Here is a 25,000-nt window from a genome sequence, read left to right as displayed (position 1 = left end):
ACAGCTTGGCTGTTTATTTATTTATTTGATTGATTTCTGTAAAATTTTCCCAGTGAAAAGTTCACATGTTCGGTATCTCAATGATGTTAAAATGTCTAGATCTGTATTTTCTGTTCAAAGATATCCACGTAACAGCTTTCTTTTGTGAGCAGTGTAGTGTTGATAGCCCCAAATGTTCTCTATTTATTAGAAATTCAGATGCACTGGGTATAATATTTGTGCTTCATTTGTATCTTAAAATTCACCCGTTGCCATTATGAAACTAGCACACAATACTGGTATGGCCCTTTCTGCAGTGGCCTGTCATGCCTTGAGCATTGTAAGGTTTGTGGTACAGCAAGTTCAGAGGTCAGCAATCAAACCCAGAAATGAGTGTTGTGTGTGTGTGTGCCTCCTTTTGCACCAGTTAAAGGGTTTTAAACCTTACGCCTGAAATCATAAGATCGTCGGGTTAGTTAATTAATTCGTTTGCCCTTCTTGGCGCTGCGCTGTTTCCTGAGCTTGACCCTCTCTGTTTTTATGCAGTAATATCGTGATCTGTCGTTTTACACAGCTCGTTTTATTTTGAATCTGATTCTGTATTTCACTGTTGCTTTGGTATCATTAGTGCGAAATCCTGACATTTCAATACTCGGCGCAGAGATTAGTTCCATGCTGTGAGGTTTACTCGATTTGTCGTAACTACATTCAAATCGGGTGCACTTCTCAAATCCGCTTTTACCTTGCCTGCATAAGCTTTTATGTGACTTCTACGATGGTCTTATTAAAAATGAATAGTGTATCAACAATTCCTGCAGTGGAGTTAAAGAGTTAAGAGGTAAGAGGATTCTAACCTCGTCTAGCGTCTGTTTATTCAAGTTGATCGCAGTCAGCATTCTCAGGCTTTACCTGAGAGTAACTCGCTCTGCTACAAGAATGGAAATCCTGATAATAAACAGCTCGCTTGCTCAGTCCCTTGCTTGAGAAGCTACAAGTCTGCTCAGCCTGGCGGCGATTTTATCAGCCTCCACTAAACAGAAAGAAAGCTTCAGTCTGCAAAACCATCACAACACAGAACAGACTGGGGTCTTGGTCTGGCTGAATCTCATAGACCAACAGAAAATGACAACCCTACTCTGGGCTTCCTCTGGATTCTCTAATCCCTCTCTCTCTTTTTCTCCCTCGTTGCGAACTCCATATTACAAGAAAAAAAAAGTCCTTCAAAAACTAACAGAGCCCAGTATACCAAGGTAACTATTGACAGATGATCCTATTATAAAAGGACAGACTGCCTAATTTGAATATACGCCGTATCACATGACAATTGTCTTTGCTATTCACGTCCATTGAGACTCTAAATCCTGTTATTCTGTGATGACGCGGTACAGATAAACAAACATCACAAAGGCTCCCATTAACAGCACAGAGCAGCTGATACAAATCTTTCACAGCTGGATCCGATACAGAACAGGGAGCGCACACGAACAACTGTACGATAAACACGAAAAACAAATACAATAAGAGATTTAAATAGAGGATCAATTAAATGGACTTAGAGAGAACCACCATCAGCCATCAGCCATCTTTAGTTGTCTCTTAAAGGCTAGCACAATAATGACCTGATGTAAGCAAACCCTGCCGGCTAGGCGCCCAGCGAGCTCAGACGAACACCTGGAGGGCTGGGCTTGGTCATCCAGAGGTCGCTCCCTGACCCCCGCTCTGGAGTTCCTGGGTGTGGAAGAGGAAGTGGCTTGGTTGTGGGATCAGAGGACGCCTGCTGAACCTTCAGTTCTCCTGAACTGTGAGGAGAAAATCGTGGGGTAAAATAATTGGACACTAACCCAGGGGTCTCCAGCCCTGGTCCTGGGGGCCGCTATCCAGCAGGTTTTCTTGTTGTCTTTAATCATCAGTGGCTAAAGATCTGGAACACCTGTTAATCAGGACTAATTAAGCCAATAACTGGTTCAATTAAGTAAATGAGAGATTGGTTGAAACAAAAACCAGCAGCCCCAGTAGCTCCCAGGACCTGGACTGGAGACCCCTTCTCTAAATTAATAAAATAAAACACACGTTTAACATAATGTGTGCATCTTTCAGGGAGAAACGTGGGCGATCCACGAATTGATGCATATTTGATTTACTGGAATCATTCTATTAGCTAAGTGTAATTTAAGTGTCGCTTATATATACTGTACATTAACGTGATTGTGGTACACTGCAGCTTTAACATCGTGAATAAATATTACACGAGTGAAAACAATTCAGCTTGCTAGGGGTTTTCTTTTTGTATATGGAAAGCATTGCGTTATTTCCCCCACTCCTCTCTAATTTAGCGTTGCATTCAAATAATAAGAGTTCCTAGCACTGGCTTTGTCACAGATGGATACATTGGCGCTCAGCTCCAGTTCTCCTAGTGGGGGGTGAGGGAGAACTTTGAACATCAGCTTTGCCCCTGTAAGTTGCTTTGAATATAAGCATCTGCTAAATGACCAGATAATAATAATGAAAACAGGAAAGGCAAACATGCTTCAAGCAATACCGTCAAGTTCAAAAAGGTCAGCTCATTTGGCTACGACCAAAAATTTTGCATCACCCAGAATTTGAAGATCGAGACATTAAAAAAGGACGTGGAATTGGAAGGTATGCATTGTCTGGAGTCTGGAGTCAGTGTGAAAGCTCAGCTCCTTTTGACAGAAGTAGCTGAGCTGTAAATTCCATAATATGAAATATTAATCGGATATTATTTAAAAGCAGGAAGGGAAGGATGTGGCGTTCAGTATTTCTGTATGCTTGGTGAAGCTCAGAGACTGCAGTCTTTCTATAGGCAAGTCCTTCATTAATAATGTCTGCTATAAACACACATCACAACAGTCAGGTTTATGCACCAGCCAGAGAGCAGCACGGAAGACAGCTCCTTTAATATATCTGTAGTTTTATATATTCCAAGTTGGCATTGGGGAACTTTTAAAAAATAATCTGTGAGAGTTACAAGTTCTTGAACAAAATGATAACTAAAGTTTTGCATCACCCTGTAGAATGAATTAATTTTGCTTCATGAAGTTGAATGAAACCTGTTGAATAATGTTACGTTAACAGGTTGAATTACACACCGCTTGGTAGTTTTTTTCTATATACTAGCAAAAAAAAAAAAAAAAAAAAAAAAAAGGAAAATTTCAAAATCTGACATGAAATACTGTGCGATGTATTAGATTTTCTGATATCACTTTGTAGTTTCTTTGATTGCAAAATAGATAAAAAAATATCTAAATTATGTTCCTATAGTTTTTATTGTATTTTTTTTGTCATGTCCTTGTCCTAAAATTCTAGGTGATGTAAAAGTTTTGGTCACAGCTGTAGGTCTGTAAGGCAGTGCTTGTCTGTCTGTCTGTCTGTCTGTCTCTTCACGTGCATGTGTTATATTTCACTGTTTGACACTTTACTAATTTAGTTAATTCAAGGTTATTTATTATTGTACCAGTCCTCTATTTCCCTGTAATAGACTCCTTCACCAGTACACTGTTTTCAATGTTTTTTGAAATAGAAATCAGATAGTAATATAACTGAGTTGTTGTAATTAAGACCACTCACAAGAATTGCAATCGTGCCACACTGTAGAAAAGAGAACATTACATTAAAAAAAAAGAAAATTGAAGCTGCTTACTTTTTTTTTTAATATTAAAAATAATCCCTGCAGACAAACAGGATTTAGAGGAATATGCTTTCCTAGATGAACCTTGGATTCCAGAGCACGTTCACATCAGATTACTGCTTATCCTGGGAAGGGACGGGACCAGCGAAACCTTCAACCAGAGGTCTTTGTCCTGTTTGAAATGATTGAACTACCATAGAAGGGAGGGGTGCATAACCCCCCCCCCCAGAAAAAAAACACATGCAGACTAGACCTTGTCTTTCTAATGAAGCTGATCTGTCTATCTATCTATCTATCAAAGTAAAAAAATGCAATATAATACCACATTAAACTGACACATTTCATTGTGCTTTTGTAAATTGAATGGGATATCCTGTAAAAATGTCACTTAAGGAATTATATCTTTAACTGCTATCAATTTTAGAACGGGATATGAATATGATATGGACATTTTTTTTTTTTTTTTGTAATGTAGCGCTGCAGAAGCACTTGGCAATCAGAACCTTCTCTCTCTCTCTCTCTCTCTCTCTCTCACTGAGGATTGTGCAAGGTCAGCAGTGTTCTGCCACGCTGCTCAATTATTGATCACTGCAGTATGATTCCAGGACAGGGCTGCATTGCAACACAGAGGGAGGAGTAGGAGAGGGGAGAGGAGACCTACAATACTGTGGACCCACCCAGGGCTTAGATTCAATACGAAGAACACCTTAGTCTCGGAAGCATCTCTGCAGCAACAGCAATTGTGATGCGTAGTTCACCCCCCTCTCTGTGTTTTTGAAGCAGCCCCTTGAAATTGAAGAGCTGATATTAATTTCCAGCAGTGTTTAAATGAACGAACTGATAATTACATTTGTGTTGCTCAAGGGATTCAGGCTTTAGAGAATCGCATGGCTTTTGAGAGATAGTCAAGTTTCTGAATCGGTTTCCTTACCTCTCATTAGCACTGGCTCTTCTTCTGTTGAAGATATTGAAGTGCTCTGGTTTTTAAATGTCTGTTGAAGAGGCTGTAGCTTTTTAATGCTGTGTTTTTTTTATATAGGCATGCCCTTTCACTCACTATAAAAGCAGGTCTGAAATGTGTAGATTTGCAATATCATTGCAAGCACCTGCCTTGCTTTCCTGGAAGCCTGTCACTGCTTTACTACCTAGGCTGTTTCACCCCAGCACTGTCTTCAGGCTCAAAGCACCTGCCTTGCTCTGCATGTGGCATTAGACAAGTTAATTTCTGTAACTAACCCAGTGGTGGTTCATTAAAGGGGAAACAACTTCCCTGGCAAATATTTCATTATTGGTCGTCACTCGTGGGTAGAATTCCCATCTTATAGACCCTAATGAAATGTCGGCGGGGAGGGGGGACACATTACATGCAACGCGCTCATGTAATCGAATTACAATTTTTAGTTACTTTTAGTGACATTATTAAAAAAAAAAAAAAAAAAAAATGCGATTGCAGGGTCTTCAAAGAATTTTTCGTGCTGCAGCCTGAAAACGAAATCTTTCTGTGCCCGAGTTGTAAATAACTAGTTGAAAAAAATGTCAAAGTAATAAGTCACTGTGACAATTTTGTTTGCAAGGGATTACTTTTTAAAAGTAACTTCCCCCCACACGGTTCTCATGTCTCTCTCCCTCTCAGCGAGAGTCTGCTGGAGCGGCTGTGTGGAGGTGGAGTCCAACACCGAGGCGGTCCTGGGACAAGGGTTCAAGTTGGGTTGCATCTCCTGCAAGCTGCGGCGCGAGGTGGAGGCCACCTCGTCGGTGGAGTGGTACTTCAAATCAAAAGAGGATGCGGACCTCAATTTGGTAAGACAGTGCTCTCCAGGTGCAAATCACCCAGACCCCACTCAGCTCTACCCGGGGACCCACTCACCCATAAGCAATCTACCCCCTCTTTTTCAGATCTACCACTACGAGGATTACCAGGAGGAGATTTTCGACGAGCGGTTCAAAGACCGTCTCGTTTGGAACGGGAGCAAGAAGACAACCGACCTCCTGGACGGCTCCGTCTTCATCCTTAACATCTCCTTTGACGATGCCGGCCTCTACAAGTGCTACGTGGAGCGGACGCTGTACTACGAACACTACGAGTTCCACACCAACGCTTCCAAGTTCGTCAAGCTCACCGTTGTCCCCACAGGTATCCGGGGCACAGCTGCGTAAATAATTCGATTGGGTCTCCACTGCTACTCTAGCGGAGACCTCGCCCCTGAGGGATAAAGTGTGAATGGTTTCTTAATGGTCTCACGGTTAAGAGGAATATATGTGTCGATTCTGCGAGAATGGGACGCTAACCTTGCAGCGGTTAGCGTGGCTAGCTCGCCACTTAAAACCAGAGCGGTAAAACGCAAATGTGGAGAGAGATAAAAGACGTGAGAATTTTAAAAGTTTATTTTAATTTAGCAGAAGCCTTTATCCAAGGCGACTTCCAGAGTGTGCGAACTATACATCACTTGCAACGTCTCTCCCGAAAGACAGAGCACAAGAAGGTTAAGCGACTTGCTCAATGTTGCACAGCGAGTCAGTGAGTGAGCTGCGTTTTGAACTGGGGATCTCCTAGTTACTTTATTTTAACCACACAGCCTAAAACACTTGCTTTTTATTTGTTAAACTATTTATTTAGGTTCTAGCGTTAGATGGGAATGGGCTGCCACCGTGCGCTTCACAATCAAAACTGGGCGCAAAGTAGGGAAAACACAATGACCTTAAAATAAGTGCCTGGATCTCGCTGTCCTTTGATGAAAGTGTCTGTCCGCAGTGAACCGGGAGCTGACCTCGATCATAGGGGAGGTGATGATGTACGTGGCCAACATTGGGCTGACGTTCTGGCTGCTGGTGGAGATGGTGTACTGTTACCGCAAGATCGCCGCCGCGGGAGAGGAGGCGTTGCGGGAGAACGCGTAAGTGAAGCAGAGCTGAACAATTCACTTCAAAGACTGCGTCTAGTAGCGCTCAGTGGGTGGATCGACGCAGGTGTACCATTTACGATACTGACGATCTACACACCTGCACAACAATGTAACTGAATGGCACTGCTTAGGCATAGAATCTGGGAACTTTCTTCAACCCACCCAATGGAACTGCAATTAACAGGTTGTGAAATGCATCATTATTTTGTTCGCTGCTGCGATTGCTGTGAGAGCCTGTTTTGCTTTGACTCCTCACACAGGGCTGAGTACCTGGCCATCGCCTCGGAGAGCAAAGAGAACTGCGCCGGGGTACAGGTGGCTGAATAGCACTGAAGACGACGGGGCGATTCAGACAGGTGAGCCTGCAGAGGGGAGAGAACTTCATTTTTTCATTTTGTATTCAGGTTTTTTTTTTAATGAAAATGATAGCACTGTGTTTAGCAAGCTGAATTATTCTGTTTAACTGCCAGGACCATGGCAGTTATCTACTCTATTTATCCATCTATTTTGTGTACTGTACATTATCTAATTCATTTGTTTCTAAAACCACAAGCCTGTCTTACTAGTAAAGTACTGAACTATTGGTTCGTTTACTTATTTGATAGGTGGTTCTATAGTTTATAGAGAGATCTGTAGTTTCTATTTTAAATTGTGTTATTGTATCCTTATTATAAGAGCTGCTACAGCTTTAAATGAATTGAAGAAAAAAAAAAATAGCATCCTCGTTTTTCTTCCTGGCGATCTGTGATCCCGTGTCCGATCCGTCCTAATTAGCGGTGGTCTGTGTGTCTCTTTCAGAACGCGGAGCAGAAGACATCCTGAAGAAGCGAACCCTTCTCCCGCAGAAAAAAACCAAATTCGTGAAAAAGAACGAACGAACCTTCACAAACTTGCCAAAGGAACTGAATGCTGCTGCAGAAAAAACAGTTGGTGCTGCTGCATAAAAAAACAGTCTTATACTATATAATATAGATATTATATATATATATATATATATATATATGATATCTATATTAAAAACCTCTTGGAGAGAAGGTTTCTGAGACATTTTGTGGACTTTAAAAAAAAAAAAAAAAAAACCATTAAAAGAAAAAACAACGCATGTTCAGATGTTTCATTAAAAAAAAGAGAAATATGTATACACATCCCCAAACTTAACGTCTTTCGTAACTAAACAACTCTGAAGTGATGCGTGCACGACGAGTTAGCAATATGGCCTGCAACCTTGTAATGCAAGTGATAAAACCGTATACCACTTTGGAAATGTTAGAGATTGTAACTGTGGAAACGTTGCTTGTGAAAACACTATATATAAAAAAATAAAAAAAATTGTTAAATTATTGGATTTGTCGTCACTCACATCAGAAGACTAATGCAAGTCACCTCCTTTCATGTGAAACCAGTTTTTCTTTGCTGCAAGTCAAGGTGTATTTGTGTGCTCTGCTACTAGCTGAGAGGCACAGGTTCAACAGATGAGGTTTTCAATTTCAGTTCTGGACGGACACTTGTCAACCGTGAGGACAGACGGAGGGTTTAACAGACGTATTGCATTTCATATTGCCAGTGCAGTTATGACTGTGTGAAACAATGCAGAAATCCATTCAAATTAAACCATAGACTGCCATTTGAGAACAGACTCTGTAGCTGTTTATTTGGTGCCAGCTAGAAATGCTGCCTGTTATTTTAACGTTCTCTCTAACTGTATTGCAATGATAACTTGCAGCAAAAGTCTAAATTCAAATGCATCACATTGCTCAGGGTTCAAATTTTCTTCCAAAGAAATGGATTTGGTACTTAATGGGTTAAAATCGATTCATATTCTTATTAAATCGAAACCAGCCAGAGTTATACCCAAAAAAATGAACACACAAATATCTTTTTTTGTTACAGCTTAATTTCAATGCAAGGGAGTTGGGGGTGGGGGAGAGTTATTACAATTTCATGTCTATGGGACTCGATACAGAGATTAAATCGATCACTCGCATGCTCAGATTAAAAATCGATTCCAAGAAAAACTTCACGATTAAAATCGATTTAAAAAACAAAAACTCTCCTCAGAACACACACACACAAAAAAAAAAAAGAGAGACAAATAAATAGATTGTTCTTTCGAACTCGGGAGCTCTGAACTGCACAGCAGTCATGCTCTGGATGGGTTCAGTGCATGGGGCAGGCCTTTTCATACCCAGGCAAAAGCCGAAATCAACAAACATAATAATGTAGATTTCCCTTTTAAAAACAACACTAATAATAATAATAATAATAATAATAATAATAATAATACAGTAGCAACATCAACAACAAAACACACAAACTGTCAACAGTTCAAGTCACTCCATAACACCGTCTGGATATTGAAGTCCTTTTTTAAAAGGACACAGGGTCTTGATTAATTATCTTGTTAGCTGGTTCAGTAACTGAATCTCCTGGCTCGCTAGAAACGCATTTGCTTGTTTTGTTTTTGTTTTGAAATGCAGCACGCCTGTTCTGCGAGATCCTTCCGTTCGGAGTTTGTTTCTGCGATGGAACGGAAGGTTCTAAAAAAGAAACGGTTCTCTTCTAGAACGGCTCCATTTCTTGTTTTCAGTACTTGAAACTCGCATTCAAGTTAGGAAGTCCAAAAACAAACAAACAAAAACATAAACAAACAAAAAAAAGGTTCCTGTGTTTTTTTTTTTTTCAGTCTTGGTCCTCACAAATCAGTCAAAGTTCAGAGAATGTGAAATCTAGAACAAAATCTACAGCATTCTCTTTTGTATATATATTTTTCAAATCAGATACCATTTGTGGTTTTATAAAAAAAAAAAAATCGATGGGATCTACTCCATGAAATAACTCCTCAGTCCGTCCCCGCCCCCCCCATCCTTTACTTCTGGCACTACAGAAGTTGATCTCTGGGCTTTAACATCTATTTCCGAAAGCTGTGGGCCCTCCACGACAACCCACTGGGGGAAGGGGGTTATTAAAGCCCACAGAATTGCACGTTTCTCCAAAGTCTTGTGGCTCCGTGGAGTCGGATCACTGAGAGACTGGCTCCTCCCCGCTCCCCTCGGAGTCCAGTGGGGTCTCCGCTGTCAAGATCCCTTTGTTCAGCTTCTCCAGAGAAAACTTCATCTGAGAGGAAGAGAGAGAGAGTGCGAGTGATCTTTATATTACATGTGCGTGTTTTTCAAACCGTATTTACTTCTCATTTCAGTGGCCAGTTTACAGCAGTGCAGTGTCACGACAGCGGATTCACACAGCTTTGAATTCACAACTCCCCACAACAAGAGTGAGGTTTAACCAAAAAACTAACAAACTGATCCATTCAATATATAAAACTATTATGAACACAGCTGCAGCTTCAACACGGCAGACTCACTGCCAGTTTCCATCTAGTGCGGCACAAAATGATTATTCAGATCGAGCTCTTGAACAGAAAACCAAGGGAGGGTCACTGCTGTCGATTGGGCTAATTCGGAGGAGGTTCATCCAGAGATGACCCTCCTCCAGATTCCAATAAGGACCGGCTCTTCAGCCTCTCACCTCGTCCAGCACCTCGACGGAGGCTTTGAGAATCTGCTTCCACTTGCAGACCTCAGCCTTGTGGAACTGCTTCTGCAGCTCCAGGATCTGAGCCCACTCCGAGGTCGTCTGAGGGAGCTTGCTGTCGGGGAGAGAAGCAGAGACTTTGAGGCCCTGTGCCTATGCGTTTAAAATAAATAAATTAAAATGGAAGCAAGCGTGCATTGTGTTCTCACCCAGTGTCCAGCATGTGTTTGTGTGTCCTGAGGTGTGCATGATAGATAGAAAGGTTCTCTCCTCAGTGAGGCGTATCTCTGGTATGTGTGTTAAGAGAGCAGGGAGGTGCTCTTACCCGTCTGAAAGTGCGTAGGAGTGCCAGGTCTCCAGGGTGTGTGCTGCCCGCTCCAGGGACCACAGCTTGTAGAAGAGAAGTACGTTGAGAGCCACCAGCACCACCAGACTGAGAGGAGAGGGGAGGGGAGGAGAGGGGAGTCAGACAGCACTGCACAAAGTCCCACATCTTTGTCTTTAGAAATATTATTACCATGATTGTTTCTTGGGTGCGGAGTGGGGCAGAATTTATTTATTTTATGACCTGGTTCAGTCTTACAATTACACGTCTCAGGAGAAAATGAAGAAAGGTTGAAAATAGACAGAAGGAAATACCGAAGGAAAGAAAGAAAATGGCATTTGCAATGGGCAGCATAAACGGCAACAGATTTTTAACTTTTTTTTTTTTAAGTTTTTATTTCAAAATGAAACTCAGCAGTGCAATTTACAGTCCCCTAAACATAAAATATCACAGGTCTTTTAGCCTTTGAGTGATGTAATCTGCAGCAGTTAAAGTCCTGTGCAGGGACTGGATTCCTTCACATGCACCTCAACGGGAGACCGCGTCACACTACAGCAGGCATTGATGCACATCTGTTATCCAGGATCTACAGAGACTTCTGTCCATGCGTTTCTCACGCTGTGATCAAAAACGTGATTTTAACATCACACACCAAAAAACAAGCCTTAAATGAACCGCACTGCTCTGATTGGAGGTGAGAAGGTCGCGAAACGTGAGCCACAATAGAAACACTAAGACCGGGGCAATCCAGCAGATACAATACCTTATACAGATCCTATTGGGAAGCAGAAAAGGAAAGAGAAGACAGACACTAATCAGAACAGCCAGGCATTCAGCTCAGACTCACAGGAATCTTCAAACAGCAGCCTGTCAGCAAACACTCAAGAGAGGGACCTTCTTAATTAGAAATCGATCAACACAGCGCTGGCCGAAGGTTTTGTAGCATCAGCCTATAGAATTAAACTAGTTTTGCTTCGTAAAGTTGAATGAAACCTGCTGAATAATGCTAACATATTGAATTACACACCGCCGCTTTGGCGTTCTCCATATACACAGAAAAACTGACAACTTGAACTGCGACACGTCAAAATCTGGCAAGAAATACTGCTGTGCTACTATTATGGCTTCCAGCAGACTTTTGCAAGATCATTTTGTAGTTTCTTTGATTAAGTAATTAAATATGTAATTTATGTTCATATATATATATATATACACACACACACACACACACACAGTCATTTTTATTTTATTTTTAAATGTCTCAATCCTAAAATTCTAGGTGATGCAAAACCTTTGACCACAGCTGGTTAGACCCCGGCCTGTGTGTTGCATCCTGGGGTGTTGGGAAACAGAGGGAAAGACTCACATGAAGCTGATAATGAGCAGGATTATACTGATGCCGTTTCCATCTCGACATCGCCCGCCAGGCTTCATGTAGGGAGAGCCTGCAACACAAACCAGACAGCAGACCAGTCAGCCCTTATCTTTTCACACACACCCAGGCATAACACAGCAATACCTTTCGTTCTCCACTTGAGGGCGCTCTAACTCCATTTTCATTAGTTTTTTTTCTCTCTTCTAAATGTAATTGATGAAGAAATATGAATTTAAGAACAGAAGTTGCAGAGTTCAACTTACTTTTAAAATATTGTAGCTACTTGAAATCTGCAACTGTTTATGAGCTGAAAACAAGTCATTAACTGGAATGAAAAATCACAAGACCCTGCGGCCCTCAAGGACTGGAGTTTGACACCCCTGCTCTAGAGGGTGAGGGGTCAGATCTCGTACCTGCTCCACGGCCCCCCCTGGTGGCGCGCTCCTTATCCGCCTCCACTGCTGCCAGCCCCTCCCCGAGGCGGGACTTGCGGCTCAAGTTGCGTTTCCTGCGTCGCAGCGCTGGCAGCTTGCCGAGGTTCTCGCTGCCGACCGTGTCCGCTTTCAACAGGGCCTCTACCTTCGACACCTCCAGTTCTGCACAAACACAGGAAACACTCAGACCACTGCACTGAACAGATACAGCCACCCAGGCAGGGACTCGCCCAATCCACTGCACTGAACAGATACAGCCACCCAGGCAGGGACTCGCCCAATCCACTGCACTGAACAGATACAGCCACCCAGGCAGGGACTCGCCCAATCCACTGCACTGAACAGATACAGCCACCCAGGCAGGGACTCGCCCAATCCACTGCACTGAACAGATACAGCCACCCAGGCAGGGACTCGCCCAATCCACTGCACTGAACAGATACAGCCACCCAGGCAGGGACTCGCCCAATCCACTGCACTGAACAGATACAGTCACCCAGGCAGGCTCCCATTTAATCGATCAACGAGAAATGAGACACACTGCACCGCGCTCCCTCTTATATTGCAATCTTGCACATCAAAAAAAGAAATAAACAGACAACGAGGGAGAATGCTACAGACTTCTTGTTAGACAGCTTGCTTATAACGTGTCTAAACCCAGTCTCTTACTCATCCAAAATACTCTCAGCATGTACTGAACAGCTTAGAGCAGGACCGGCCAGTGGATCAGTGGTGTGCCAGCCATGATGTCATCAGGCTTTACTGTCACGGTGCCACGTATCCAAACAGTACGGATTTACACGGTACGTGGAATCCCTCGTCGCAGTCTGAAGCCTCAGGGCTGCCCACCTAAGTGCCTGAAGTACTCCTCGATGCCGCTCCAGGTGTTCTTCTCAATCAGGACCTTCACCAGGTTCCAGGGCTGCTTCCGGTAGCGGATATCTGAAGACACCCTGGAAAGAGGAAGAGGAGGATTGAGGAAGGTTACACACCCCAGGGAGGAGCTCAGGAGGTTGCGTTGTCCCCCGAGCTGCTGCACTGCGGTTCTGTCAGATACAAAAACTGCTTTCATCCGAACGAGTCGCTTCTTATCCAACGTTGTAGTCGCATAGCTGTAAACTATACTGTATTTAAAATATTGTTTTTGGCACTGTAGCCTTGTACTGCCCTGTAACGCCTGCAAACTCGCCAGGGATAAAGGCATCTGCCAAATAAACAAAATAATAATAATAATAAAAACATGGAGTGCTGGGTTCATACGACGCAGTCATTGTTAGTGATGTAATGATACAGAGCTGTCACAATACGAGACGTATAGCGATAGGCAGATATGTATCGCGACACATGCAATGGTCCTTATGGGCTACTTGCAAGATGCCCAACACGATCCACTGAACAGTTAAATGATAATTTAGTGATGGATCATTTTGTTAAAAGAATAAAATGAGATCAGAGTACATACTGATAACCATTAAACACACTTTATCTTCATTGGAGATTAATTTGGCAAGCTCTAAACTGATCTCTTTGTGGGTTCACATTACTTATAGCAATGACTAGGGTTTCTTATTACTTGGCAGAACTGCAGCGTTAGCCCTTTTGCACAGCCTAGCTAATGGATTATTTTTAAGGGGTAAATGGGGGATGTCAGCAGACAATGGAACTGCTTTGGAAAGACAGTCTCTGCAGTTTGTGAGATTGCTAGATTGCTTGCTCTCTCTCTCTTGGGAGGCCATGCAAACCCTCTGCAGCATTCAGAGCCAATCAGCTCTCCTATGAATGAGGTCATCGCCAGCCAATCAAAACGCATTCCTTCCTGAAATGGCCTGTGTGCCTGCACTAGGATTGCTGCACTGAACTAAAATTCCATTAGAAAAATCAGATTTTAGTGTAAACCAGAAAAAGCAAAAGCAAAAACACAAAGAAAACTGAATCGTCTGTGGGGGGGGGGGGGTGGGGGGAGGGGGGGGGGGGGAAAGACTGGGGGGGGGGGGGGGGGGGGGGCTTTTGTGCAGAAATACCAAAAGAAACTGAAACAAAAAAAAGAAAAAAAAAAAAAAAAAAAAAAAAAAAAAAAAAAAAAAAAATTCTAAAAATCAAATCTGTCTCTCAATATCTTAAAGTGTTGCCTTAAATTTTACAAAACACACACTAACATATATATATATATATATATATATATATATATATATATATATATATATATATTTTTTTCCCCCATATACCACTATGAAGTGTTTTATAGGATGAAAACCCATCAACTGCGTTCAAGACCTCAGCGCCCCCTAGTGATTACCTGAGGCGACACTTGTTGCGGGAGACGCTTGTCAGACAGTAGCGGTGCACCGTGTAGAAGTAGTCCTGATAGGGAATGCCGCGAGTGATCACCTCCGAGTCCACCACATAGCAGTCACTCTTCTGACTGCTCTTATACAACGTCTGACACAGAGAGAGGGAGAGAGAGACACAAAGGCCAGTCAATATCTGTTTTCCATTAAGCACTCAGGTCTCCAAACGTGAGAAGCTAATGCAATAAACAGGTGTGTGTTTTTATTCCTTAGAAATACTAGAAGAAACTTAATACATTCAATGACAAACGTTTCGACCAGATGTCTTCAAATGAGACACAAGTCGAGGTCCTTGGGTGTTTTCATTCCTGAAGAGCCAGGGCTTTAAAAATTCATGCAGCATGTGGTTTGCGTGTTTGCAATCATCCTCTGCGTTCTATTACAACGCATCTATTTCAATGCAGGGCAGGCAGTTCTGAAGTTCCTTACCTGTGTCTCCACAACCGGGGCAGTTTTTGGTCCCAGGGGGTTGTTGATGGCGATGGTGTAGGACAGCACGCGGCTGGAGGTGCCGCTGTTGTCCTGCTGCCACTCGTTCAGCGACAGATCTGAGGAGAGGGGAGAGGTAAGCACGGGTAGATGAGGAGAGGAGAGGAGAGGGGACCAAGATCTGAAGAGGTTAGGGAGAGATGGACCACCTTAAAAGAAACATCATAAAATGATATTGCAAAAAAAAAAAAGTCTACTGGAAGCCGTAATAGTACTATTTCCTGTTAGCTTTCGAAATGTCACATTTCAGTCCATGAAGTATATGGGAAAACTACAAAGCGGTGTGTAATTCAATATGTTAACATAATTCAGCAGTTTCATTCAACTTTACGAAGCAAAATGTAGCTAATTCTATAGGGCGATGCAAAACTTTTGCCCACAGCTGTACACTCACTAGTTAGCCCCGAGCTCTCTTTTTTAATCTTGCATGCTGCCTTCCTGACAGGTGGTACGGCAGGTTTGGATTGTGTGTAGAGTGAGAGATGCAGCCCCGCCCTCTTACCGGTGAATCTGCGCTGCTCGAAGAGATCCTGCAGGAAGAGAGGGTCTGTGAAGATCAGCTCATACAGCCTGTCCACACTGATCCTGTACACGGCATTGATGTGCAGACGCCCATTCAGATCTGCACACAAGGACTCCACTTCCCCTGCTAGTACGAGAGGGAGGAGATTTCAACACGCTCCCCATACAAAAATGATAAGAAAAAAAAAAAAAAAAAAAATCACAAAATGAACAGACGCAGCTCGGGTACCTTCGTCCTGCGTGTCCGAGGAGTCGCTCAGGTCAGTGGGTATGTCGTCATCGTTCACGAGGTCCAGCGACGACAGGTTCCCCAGGACCACCTTCGCTCGCTCTGACAATGGGGTGATTGTCTGAGCGGACGAGTCGTCCGGCTGGCTTTCAGAGTGGGGGTCTAGGTCCTCCAGGAACTGGAAATAAGGGGGGGGTGGAGATAGAGCTTCTTAACCACTGTGCAGAACAGCCAGGCTCATCTGCATTTGTGCTTTTTTTGAGAGATGGAGCACAGAATCCGTAATGGTAGTGTATCGCCCAGCGCTGCCCGGTAAATCAACTATTTGAGTGTTAGCAACGGCCCCCCCCCCCCAGTCTCACCGAAGGCCCCCCGTCGCTGCTCTCCACCGAGGGCAGGCAGCACTTGTTCGGTCGCACTAGCCGGCTGGCGTCCAGTTTGAGGTCAATGCTGTTGCGAGAGGAGTGGTCAATGGGGAGGTCCAGCAGCTCGGACACGACATCATCACTAGGGCTGGAGAGAACAAACAGGACGGTGCTGTTTAATAAAACGGACAGGACTCTGCTTGTACTACAACTACTAATGCAATCCTGCTTTCACAGAACAACGTACATTAGCTTTTCAAAATGGAAAACAAAACCTTTTTGCTTTATCGAAAAGCTTCACACTCCCTATGTATGGCTTTGGCAGATTTAGTGCTGGATTAAAATGAAGGTTTCTCAAAATGGTTAATACTGTACAGCTATGGTCAAAGGTTTTGCATCGCCCTGTAGAATGGACCAATTTGGCTTCATAAAGTCGAATGAATCCTGCTGGAATAATGTTATGTTAACCTACTGAACTGCCTGGCGCTTCGTACCATTTTGTAGTTTTTTTGATAATATGATGTTTAAAAAAAAAAAAAAGTTTCGTTTAAATCATCTCAATTCTAAAATTCAAGCTGATGCAAACATCTTCTGGCCAGAGCTGCAGATCCTGGAAGTGCACGGACTCACATGATCCCGTTGATGTGGTCCGAGGGACAGACGTAGTCATCGTCCTCGCTGGTCAGTCCGAGCTCCGTCCCGTAGCACTGGTGAACAATGTGCCAAAGTTCCTTGGGGGACAGCGGCTTTGGGGGGGGGGGCACAAGACACGTCAATCACAGCACTGACTGACACACAGCCTTCGGAACTCTTATTTTTCGTAGTACATTTACTGCTGGGATATTTTCAGCCTTTGTGACTAATCTCAGGGAAGCTTTAACCCCAGAGTGTCCTGCCCTGCTTCCCCTCCCCCCCTCCCTTCCCTTCCCCACACACACCTTTTCCATGAGTGCGTTCTGCCACAGCCGGAAAATCATCATGTAGCTCCGGTCCCGCGCTCCGAAAGAGGTGAAAAAGTGCTGCCATAATCAAGACGTGTGCGTTAGACAGGGAAACGATCTACTGCCCCACTCGATGCTTCTCTGGCTGCATTACCTCCTCTAGTCCCTCCAAGAACTGATCTGGGTGTATCTCCCCTCTCTCCCCATGCCTCTCTCTCACCCCTGATCTGGGTGTATCTCCCCTCTCTCCCCCTGCCTCTCACCTTGTCCTGCTCTGTGCAGATCTGGATGGCATTGGGAATGAGCTTGGCTGTCTTCTCCTTGGTCAGAGTGCTCACATCCTTCAGCTGGAGGGTGATCTGAAGAAAAGGAAGGGAACCTGTCACTGCAAAACTACCAGGTTTACCCATCTGCATGCACGTCACCATGCAATCACGCAAAGGCTGCACACGATCCCAGACACTCTGCTTACCGTGGTTTCCCAGCGAAAGATGTTGCTATGGAAACAGATCCAGTTCTCCGAGAGGTAGAGACGGCCCTGCAGCAGAATGTCCTTCTGGAGCGCACAGGAGTAATCTGAGAGACACAGGAGGCACAGACAGAGATTAATCTAGCAGGACTGCAGCATAAAAAAGCCACTGTTGCATGTTCTTGAACCACAAATGCAACATGAATCTTAATGATTCGTCAATTAAAAAATCCAAAGGCAGTTAGTACACCACAAGGGGGCACTGTGCTACAGGAGGTTCCATTATTTGAGATCTTGTCTACTCTGTGCACAGACACCGCCACTATATTCCTGCCCCTATGAAAAAGCTCTACAAATACCTTATTTGTAACAAAATGACCATCTATGAACTTGACCGAGGTTTTTCAGGTCCCAAAATATCCCCTCTCTGTCAAACTCCTGCACAGACTTCCATCCCAGCGATGACGACTGCAGCGCAAGAAGCAAACAGAACAAAACGTAAAGAAAATAAAGACAAAACTCACCAACTATGAGCCTCTCTGTTTCCGGCAGCTTCTTGAAAATCTTCCTGAAGTCTTCGTTCCGCTGCTTGTAAGTGGGGCTGAGGACCTTGGAGAGAGAAAAAAAAAAAAAAAAAAAAATTACAAAATAAATAAAAATAAATAAATCTTCGGAGGTCTTGCGCTGGGGAGGCAGGGTAAAGCCCCTCCTTCCCTCTGTGTGGCTCTCAATCCTGGGGTCCTCATCGTGTCTGTAGGCCCTGAACGGGTCTTCAAAAATACAGGAACAAACCCTCTCCCCAGTTGTTTTAAAAACAGCAAATGGTTCTTAACTGGGGAGGCAATGTAACCCTGCTGTTAAATTAGAATGTGCAGATTCAGTGAAGGACGTGGTCTAGTGCGGGGGGGGCGGGGGTAGCCGGAGTCAAACAACCCATCCCTCCTATTCATCAAACTACAAAACACAACAGTAAAACCTTCTACTGTCGGAGTTAACTGGGATGGGCTTTAGAGAAACCGAATTGCACCTGTGGAGCTGTTTATATGAATTTACACAAATCAGGACAGTTTACCTGAAAATACTGCACTGTTTTGTAAATACCACAGGATATGAGGGCTGGATTATAGATCTAGTGCAGCGACAGCCACTTTTAATAATTCTATAGAGCATTACACACACACATATATGGGCAATATTGAGCATATCTGAACAGTTTCAGGTTCATTCACATTTTATACAGAGAACTAGTGTTGGTCACAGTGCTGTAGCAGGGAAAGGGATGCTTTACATTAACAGCAGCACCCCCTTTTGAGTCTCCGGTGTACTGCACCCCAGTAGTTGACAGTTATAAGGTTTTTACCTCCTACTTCAAATTCAGAACTGCAGCTTGATTTTTCTTCAGTCAAGTGGAATAGGTAGCGTCCTCTATGAGGAACTGAAACATGGGACAGGAATACTTTCCCCAATTTTATATATATATAAAAAAAATACTTACATTGTACCAGCTTTGCATTTTCTGGAAAAAAATGATAAATTGAAGTTATGCATTTGATTATAAAATCGCATAAGAGATCAATTATGAACAGTTCACACAAAATTAAAAAAAAAAAAAAAAAGTCACTGTTTCATAGCAGTTCCTAAGAACATACACAAATTCAATTATCTCTTGAACAAACTTGCTATTTGTCTAACTATATATATATATATATATATATATATATATATATTCTTTGAAGTATAAGATTTTGATCACATGAGACTTGTCTGATATGTACTAGACAGATCCTCCAACTACCTGATTCAGTTACACAGCTGTCCAACTTTTAGCTTAAAAACCCATGTAGGCAACAACTCAGTAAGAAGCCAGCCATCCCCATATTATACAGCGCGCCCCGGTAGTTGTTGCTGTCTCAAAGCGTACCTTGGCATTGCGTGCAAAGTTGCGTGCGGCGGGCGGGTAGTTGGGGGACTGGGGGGGGCCCTTCTCGGAGGAGCTGTCGGATCCCTTTTCCACCATGCCGTCCCCCTCACAGGAGCGAGACGAGGGGCCCGAGGCCAGCAGGCGCTTGCGCACGGCCGGGGAGCCGGTGGGGGTGGTGCGCGGGGAGTTGCTGGCCGTACTGTCCAGGAAAGAAGAGACAGGAACGTCCCGTTAGAAAGCCACGCGTGTGAAATCAACCACCCTTGTAGCCGTGCGGCGCTCATCCATTCGTTTTACAGATGCTTGTTTTTGTGGTTTATATGAACGGTTGCCTAAACTGCATGAGTTTTATAAAAAATAAGAGACACCCTACACGCAACATATTAACTTGCACTAATAAAAGCTAAACAGGAAAAAAAATCACCCATTGCAGACCAAAAAAAAAAAAAAAATAGTGTTTGAATAATTTCAAAAAGCACAGGAGGATTTGCAAAGGTAAGAGAACACAAATCTGTATAAACTCTCTATATTTATATACTACCAATCTCACTCTAAAGCTGTATCTCTATGTATACACTATCATTCTCTCACTACTGTGTCTATTTCTATCCTGCATCTAAATCTAACTATTGTATCCCTATAGCTCTCTCTACCTAGATCTCACACCCTATATCTACTTGAAGCTACTTGCTCTTAAACAGCTACATTCCACGCAGTATCTCAGAACACAACATTTCAAAAGGGGGTGCGTTACAGCTGCTGAGTGACTGACACACACAGGCAGAATGATCCCAGAGTACCGACAGCTGCTTTGAGAAGAGAAAGCTTTGAGAGTGGTTCCCTTGGTATTTCACTTGTTTGCTGAACCAACTGGTGCCGAAGGGCAGGTGCTGCATGAAAGGAGCACCCCTCTCCCAGCACAGGGTCCCACGCTTACACAGAGTCCAGAAAACTGGACAAGGAGTTTGTCCGGCTGACCAGATGGATCTTTGAGTTAAAAAAGGAGACTACAAAAAGGATGGGAATTTTACTCACAAGTGACAGCACAATAAAAAAGTGAAACATTTACTACTGAAGCCGTTTCATCTTTAAATAGAACTACAGTGCAGGACACGATGAGGATCGATGCACGAGTCTGACCAAAGCAGTTATTTTGGGATCACACTCAGTTAGTGGACGTCCTACTGCTTGTGCCAATTCATGTGAACATTTCAATATGTTTTGAAACATTAAGCCTCCAATTCCCAGCAGTGACCATTCCGAAGTGTCAACAGTACGTCGTTTTGTTCCGATTCCTGTAGTCCAGGGGTCTCCAATCCCGGTCCTGGAGGGCCGGTGTCCCTCCTGGTTTTTGTTCCAACTGTGTCCTAAATTACTTAATTGGACCAATTATTATTCTAATTAAGTAAGTAACTTCGGACATAGTTGGAACAAAAAACAGGAGGGATACCGGCCCTCCAGGACCCTGCTCTAGTCGGAAACGGACACCACTTTTGGCAACAGCGAAGATATTAAGCTTTAACATGTAGCAAGGCGTGCCTTTGTGCGGAACAGTGCCATTAACTTAGTCACGGACTCCTTGCTGCGGCTTGTTTTTGGCAGAAATTAACTTGTCTAATGCTGCATTCTCCTCATTCGGGTGCCATCTAATACTTAGCACATCAAAAAGGAATGCTAATAGAGGGCTTCCCATTGTTTTTGATTGGTCACAATAATTTCCAAATACATCTGTTTAAAAACAAGGAGTTAAGAAATGAAATTAAACACGCCTCATATTTGGTGGTTAGTGGTTCAGAGTCCTGTTACATAACCTCAAATCATAAAAGGATCTGGTCATCTTTTCACCATTGCAACAGTATGAACGGCACTGGGCTTGCAGCAGATGGCTCGGCTGCACCAAGCAAAGGACACAGCTGTTCTCTACCACGAGACAATACAGGGAGGAAGTCCCCCGGAGTGACTGGGACACAGAGCACCACCGAGGGCAGTACCGTCACCGTGCGTTCAAATCAAAGAGCGTTTGACTGATAGGCCAGCTTCTGCAGACGCAGTTCTGCTTGTGTTCCGAGAACATGTTTTTGACATTCTGCTTTATTTCCAGTTTTATCGGATTTACTCGCTCGCCGCGTCACGGTAGGATAAACAAACAGCCGACACAATAGCCTGCATTAGCTCGTCAAGAAAATAATACTTTGGAGTGCATTATATGCTATTTATATGTCAAGGCTTTAAACTAAGTGAATGCCTGGTTTTGTTTGGTTAAATATCAAATGAAACTGGAAGTCCGTTCTCACCATCGCTACAGAGAACAGCAACGGAAACTGTAACCTCAAGCTACATGTGTTCATTAAATTGTGAAAAAAAAAAAAAAAAAAAAACACCACAAAATAGAGATAGAGTATATCAAGCTTTACATCACATGCCCTGTGAAAGTATGGAGCGCTCTTCCTCTTAACACCGTTTGCAAACTAGGAGTAATTCAACTGCAACAGAAATACTTTTAAACTGCACTTTCTGTTAAAAAGGTTTAGCTAGCTGGAACACAAAGCTCAGTCTAGCCTCACAAACTCTTTTTTTCATGGTAATCTGCATACCCCCACAATGGAAACTCCAGCAGCAGGAGCAGCAGCTGTGATGTCACTGTTGCTAAGGGGAAGCGAGGCCTAGTACAGAATGTCAGACCCGTTAGGATTAGCCTGTTTGTTTTTTTTGTTTTGTTTTCTGTTCTGCTCACCTGTACTTTTCTCCGAGTGCACAGCTTCTATTTACCTTTACATGCAATTCAGTGCTATGCTGTGGGAGAAGATATTTCAATTAGCTGAAAAGGCACAGTAGACAATTACACAGCTGTCCAATTACAAAACCTGTTTTCAGCAGTCTGAATTTACCCGTACGAGCAGAACAGAAGCTTTTAGCTGCAAACACAGAAAGGATGGGATTGACATTTGACTTTCAGTACAGAAGAGGATGGATCTAAATCTGCACCAAAGGCAGTTTGTTTAATGCCTTCAAATAAATGCGTACACGTTGATGCTGGGGTGTCCCATTAGTCCCGGAGAGCCGTTCCACTCCAGGTTTAACTGGTAGAATGAGATCATGAACTACAGGCACTGGATGGAGATTTAACTGGTTCATGGCATTCTGCTAATTCATGAGAATCAGGTTGCTGGATCAATGAGGCATGGAACACTCTGCATGCTGCAGGGGCCGGGATGTTCTGCTCCGATTATTTACAGGGACAGGCAATGTGCCACGTAGTGAAATGCAATATCAGGCTATGCTTTTACAACATGTCTATATGGGTGGCGCTATATACAGCAGCCCACGGGTTCCAAAACTACTCCATCTTATACACGAGTTCAACATTGGGCATGTCCTTTATGCTAACTCTGTATTTATATTCTCCATTCCCAATGCCTGCTATTGCAGTACGTACCGGTATACAACACAAGCCCTTAAACTGTGTGATGGCGCAAGACTCGTTTTGCCGTTGCCCAAACTCTGACTGGAAGGGTGCAAAAACATTTTAGTGCAAAACAAGCACAGTGCATCATACAAATCAACAGCTTGTGTAGGGGCTGCCAGCGGCGCGCACTGGAAATGAAAAATGTAAAACATACGTACTGTAACAGCTAGCTTACGAAGAAACAGAAGTCAAAAAGTAGCTGATAATTCTTGTAATTGGATCGATCCCTCGGGCTGTCGGACACTGCTTTGCCAGCCGTCAGGCATATCTGCAAGAGGCTACTTGCGTGCTGCACTCCCCTGTAAAACAGTCTAAAGCTGAGGGAACACAAAGTCACTTTGTGGCTCGGAACTTGGTTTCAGGCCACTGCACGGCTCATCAGGGGAGACGTGGGAAGTTTGATACAGCAACGTTGCCTCAAACTAGGTCTCCTGGAACCAGGCTTCAAGCCACTGTTCTGAAAAAAAGGCGCTTACTAAGTTTTATGGATCCCTATTCAAGAACCGATGGAACAGCCTATTCCGAATGGATGCAATATTCTATACAACACCCGGTGCATTCGAACTCGAGTGTTCTGTTCAAATCCCCATTTGCAGCTGTAAAAAACCCTTCTAAATGGTTGCATTTCACTTCACAGCCAACCCACATTTGTTAAAGAAACAGCCGTGGTGTGCAGAATATGAAATATAGAAATGGCCTGCTTGTAAACGCACACAGTACTTGTATTATTGCTGGAAAATCCAAAACGTTAGCCTTTGCCCGAGTGATTAACCAGTGTCAAAAACACGCAGAGGTGCGTTAAAGATAGTTTTAATTACCCAGCGTTGGCCCATTTGTTTTTATGTTCGGCATTTGTTCACATTCGTCTTTCCCACATACAAAAACAATTTTAAAACAGAAGGTTGCTTATGATGGCTTTTAAACATTCAACATGTTAAAGTTGAAATGTTTATGAAAATGGAACAGAAACAAACCCTTCATTTATAATGTAATCTGCTGTTTTTTTAATTATTTATTTATTTTTTACAGGGGTGGAACGACTGATGCACTAATGTCACGACCGGCAAGCACTAAACCCAGACACCACTGCACTACTTGTTCACCACAAGCACTAGAGCATTCACTCTGGGCTGGTGACCGTGTTTTGTACCTTGTTTGTTAATTCTGGGACTGCAACCCTTTATCGTCACTGTGCAATACGCATTGCTGTGGATTGCAAGCTATTTATTATTTACTGCTTAGTCAGACCACTGGATTACAAACAAAGAAAGAAACACATTTCACCTGTACTTTGTTGTCTGTCTGCACCACTGGATTACTGCACCTGCGCACTAATTGCCACAAGGAGACATAATACGCACAGTGCAAGGATTTAAGCTTCAACATTATTTGGACTATTCATGACGCGCTTGTAAACCTGAAGGTCGTAGTGAACACTGAGGTGCATTTGGTTAACTGTGCCTCAGTTTATACAGGAGATGGGTAGGGATGAAAACATGACCCCAGCTGAACAATCAGGCGGACACAGCGTGTTGACTCCGCGCCAGGCTCTTAATTGACAGGGGCTGGCTATACAGTCAACTCGCACACACCAAGCATGGAAAATATCAGAGGTAGGGTTACAGCATGCAGACACAATGCAGAGTCAATACGTGTCTATTCAGCCAGTAACCAAGACAAACCGACTTTCCTGAATCGAACGAGGAGGTAGGCTGGAGATCCCCAGTCCTGTTCCCATCTCTCCCAAATTGGCTTAAAGCAGAAGTGATTGGGCACTGGTTTGATGCACACGTTGTGCACTTGCGTCCCTCACTCAGGAGGACACGGCTTATCGAAAGCAGTGTGAAACCATGTGCCCGACCCGAACGACACGGGTTCAGACCCGGGTAGTGCATGCCAGCGTGAACGAGGCTTTAGATTTAATTTCTTTAAAAAAAAAAATAAAATACGCATGCAACTGTACTCCACTTCATCATCTCCCCCTCGCTGTGTTACGGGATGATTTTAAAAGGCAGCTTCAAGATAATTTTAGCCCTGACTACAGTGGCATTATT

The 25,000-nt window shown here is 43.5% G+C and overlaps 3 protein-coding genes across 6 annotated transcripts in view; 1 reads left to right on the top strand and 2 right to left on the bottom strand.

Annotated features, from left to right (window-relative positions):
• Nucleotides 1-875, bottom strand: part of LOC121304150 (rRNA 2'-O-methyltransferase fibrillarin-like) — a 3,306-nt gene extending 2,431 nt beyond the window's left edge. The window contains exon 1 of the mRNA XM_041235115.1: nucleotides 834-875. Within this exon, the coding sequence (XP_041091049.1) occupies nucleotides 834-875 (42 nt within the window). The remainder of the gene's footprint in view (nucleotides 1-833) is intronic.
• A 4,352-nt stretch (nucleotides 876-5,227) lies between these two features.
• Nucleotides 5,228-7,393, top strand: LOC121304281 (sodium channel subunit beta-1-like). The gene is made up of 5 exons (XM_041235319.1): nucleotides 5,228-5,428; nucleotides 5,525-5,762; nucleotides 6,381-6,522; nucleotides 6,792-6,887; nucleotides 7,330-7,393. The coding sequence occupies exons 1-4, from the start codon at nucleotides 5,243-5,245 to the stop codon at nucleotides 6,856-6,858; spliced, it is 633 nt and encodes a 210-aa protein (XP_041091253.1). The 5' UTR covers nucleotides 5,228-5,242; the 3' UTR covers nucleotides 6,859-6,887; nucleotides 7,330-7,393.
• Nucleotides 7,394-8,691: 1,298 nt separating this feature from the next.
• Nucleotides 8,692-19,696, bottom strand: gramd1a (GRAM domain containing 1A). Of its 4 annotated transcripts, none has more exons than XM_041235572.1 (19): nucleotides 19,481-19,696; nucleotides 19,055-19,075; nucleotides 18,084-18,168; nucleotides 17,563-17,666; nucleotides 17,354-17,449; nucleotides 17,088-17,168; nucleotides 16,780-16,895; nucleotides 16,147-16,297; nucleotides 15,785-15,962; nucleotides 15,536-15,682; nucleotides 14,974-15,092; nucleotides 14,493-14,635; nucleotides 13,046-13,149; nucleotides 12,176-12,358; nucleotides 11,754-11,832; nucleotides 11,151-11,162; nucleotides 10,388-10,495; nucleotides 10,057-10,177; nucleotides 8,692-9,645 (listed from the first exon to the last, which is right to left on the bottom strand). In XM_041235572.1, the coding sequence occupies exons 1-19, from the start codon at nucleotides 19,574-19,576 to the stop codon at nucleotides 9,550-9,552; spliced, it is 2,040 nt and encodes a 679-aa protein (XP_041091506.1). In that variant the 5' UTR covers nucleotides 19,577-19,696; the 3' UTR covers nucleotides 8,692-9,549. The 4 variants fall into 4 exon arrangements, with proteins under 4 accessions (XP_041091506.1, XP_041091508.1, XP_041091509.1 ...); XM_041235574.1 differs by having other exon boundaries at nucleotides 15,536-15,679; XM_041235575.1 differs by lacking the exon at nucleotides 11,151-11,162.
• Between the last annotated feature and the right edge of the window lie 5,304 nt (nucleotides 19,697-25,000).

The sequence above is a fragment of the Polyodon spathula genome, chromosome 37 (assembly GCF_017654505.1).
Source record: "Polyodon spathula isolate WHYD16114869_AA chromosome 37, ASM1765450v1, whole genome shotgun sequence".
In the NCBI taxonomy this organism is placed as follows: Eukaryota; Metazoa; Chordata; class Actinopteri; order Acipenseriformes; family Polyodontidae; genus Polyodon; species Polyodon spathula.
Note: the sequence above shows the minus strand (reverse complement) of the source record. Positions and strands in the feature narration are given on the sequence as shown.

Coding starts and splice junctions, on each gene's coding strand:
- LOC121304281 (XM_041235319.1), top strand. CDS start 5,243: ATGTCTCTCTCCCTCTCAGCGAGAGTCTGCTGGAGCGGCTGTGTGGAG. Junction 5,429..5,524: donor AGGATGCGGACCTCAATTTG/GTAAGACAGTGC, acceptor CCTCTTTTTCAG/ATCTACCACTACGAGGATTA. Junction 5,763..6,380: donor GCTCACCGTTGTCCCCACAG/GTATCCGGGGCA, acceptor GTCTGTCCGCAG/TGAACCGGGAGCTGACCTCG.
- gramd1a (XM_041235572.1), bottom strand. CDS start 19,576: ATGGTGGAAAAGGGATCCGACAGCTCCTCCGAGAAGGGCCCCCCCCAG. Junction 17,169..17,353: donor TCTGCACAGAGCAGGACAAG/GTGAGAGGCAGG, acceptor TGATTATGGCAG/CACTTTTTCACCTCTTTCGG. Junction 16,298..16,779: donor GACCACATCAACGGGATCAT/GTGAGTCCGTGC, acceptor TGTTCTCTCCAG/CCCTAGTGATGATGTCGTGT.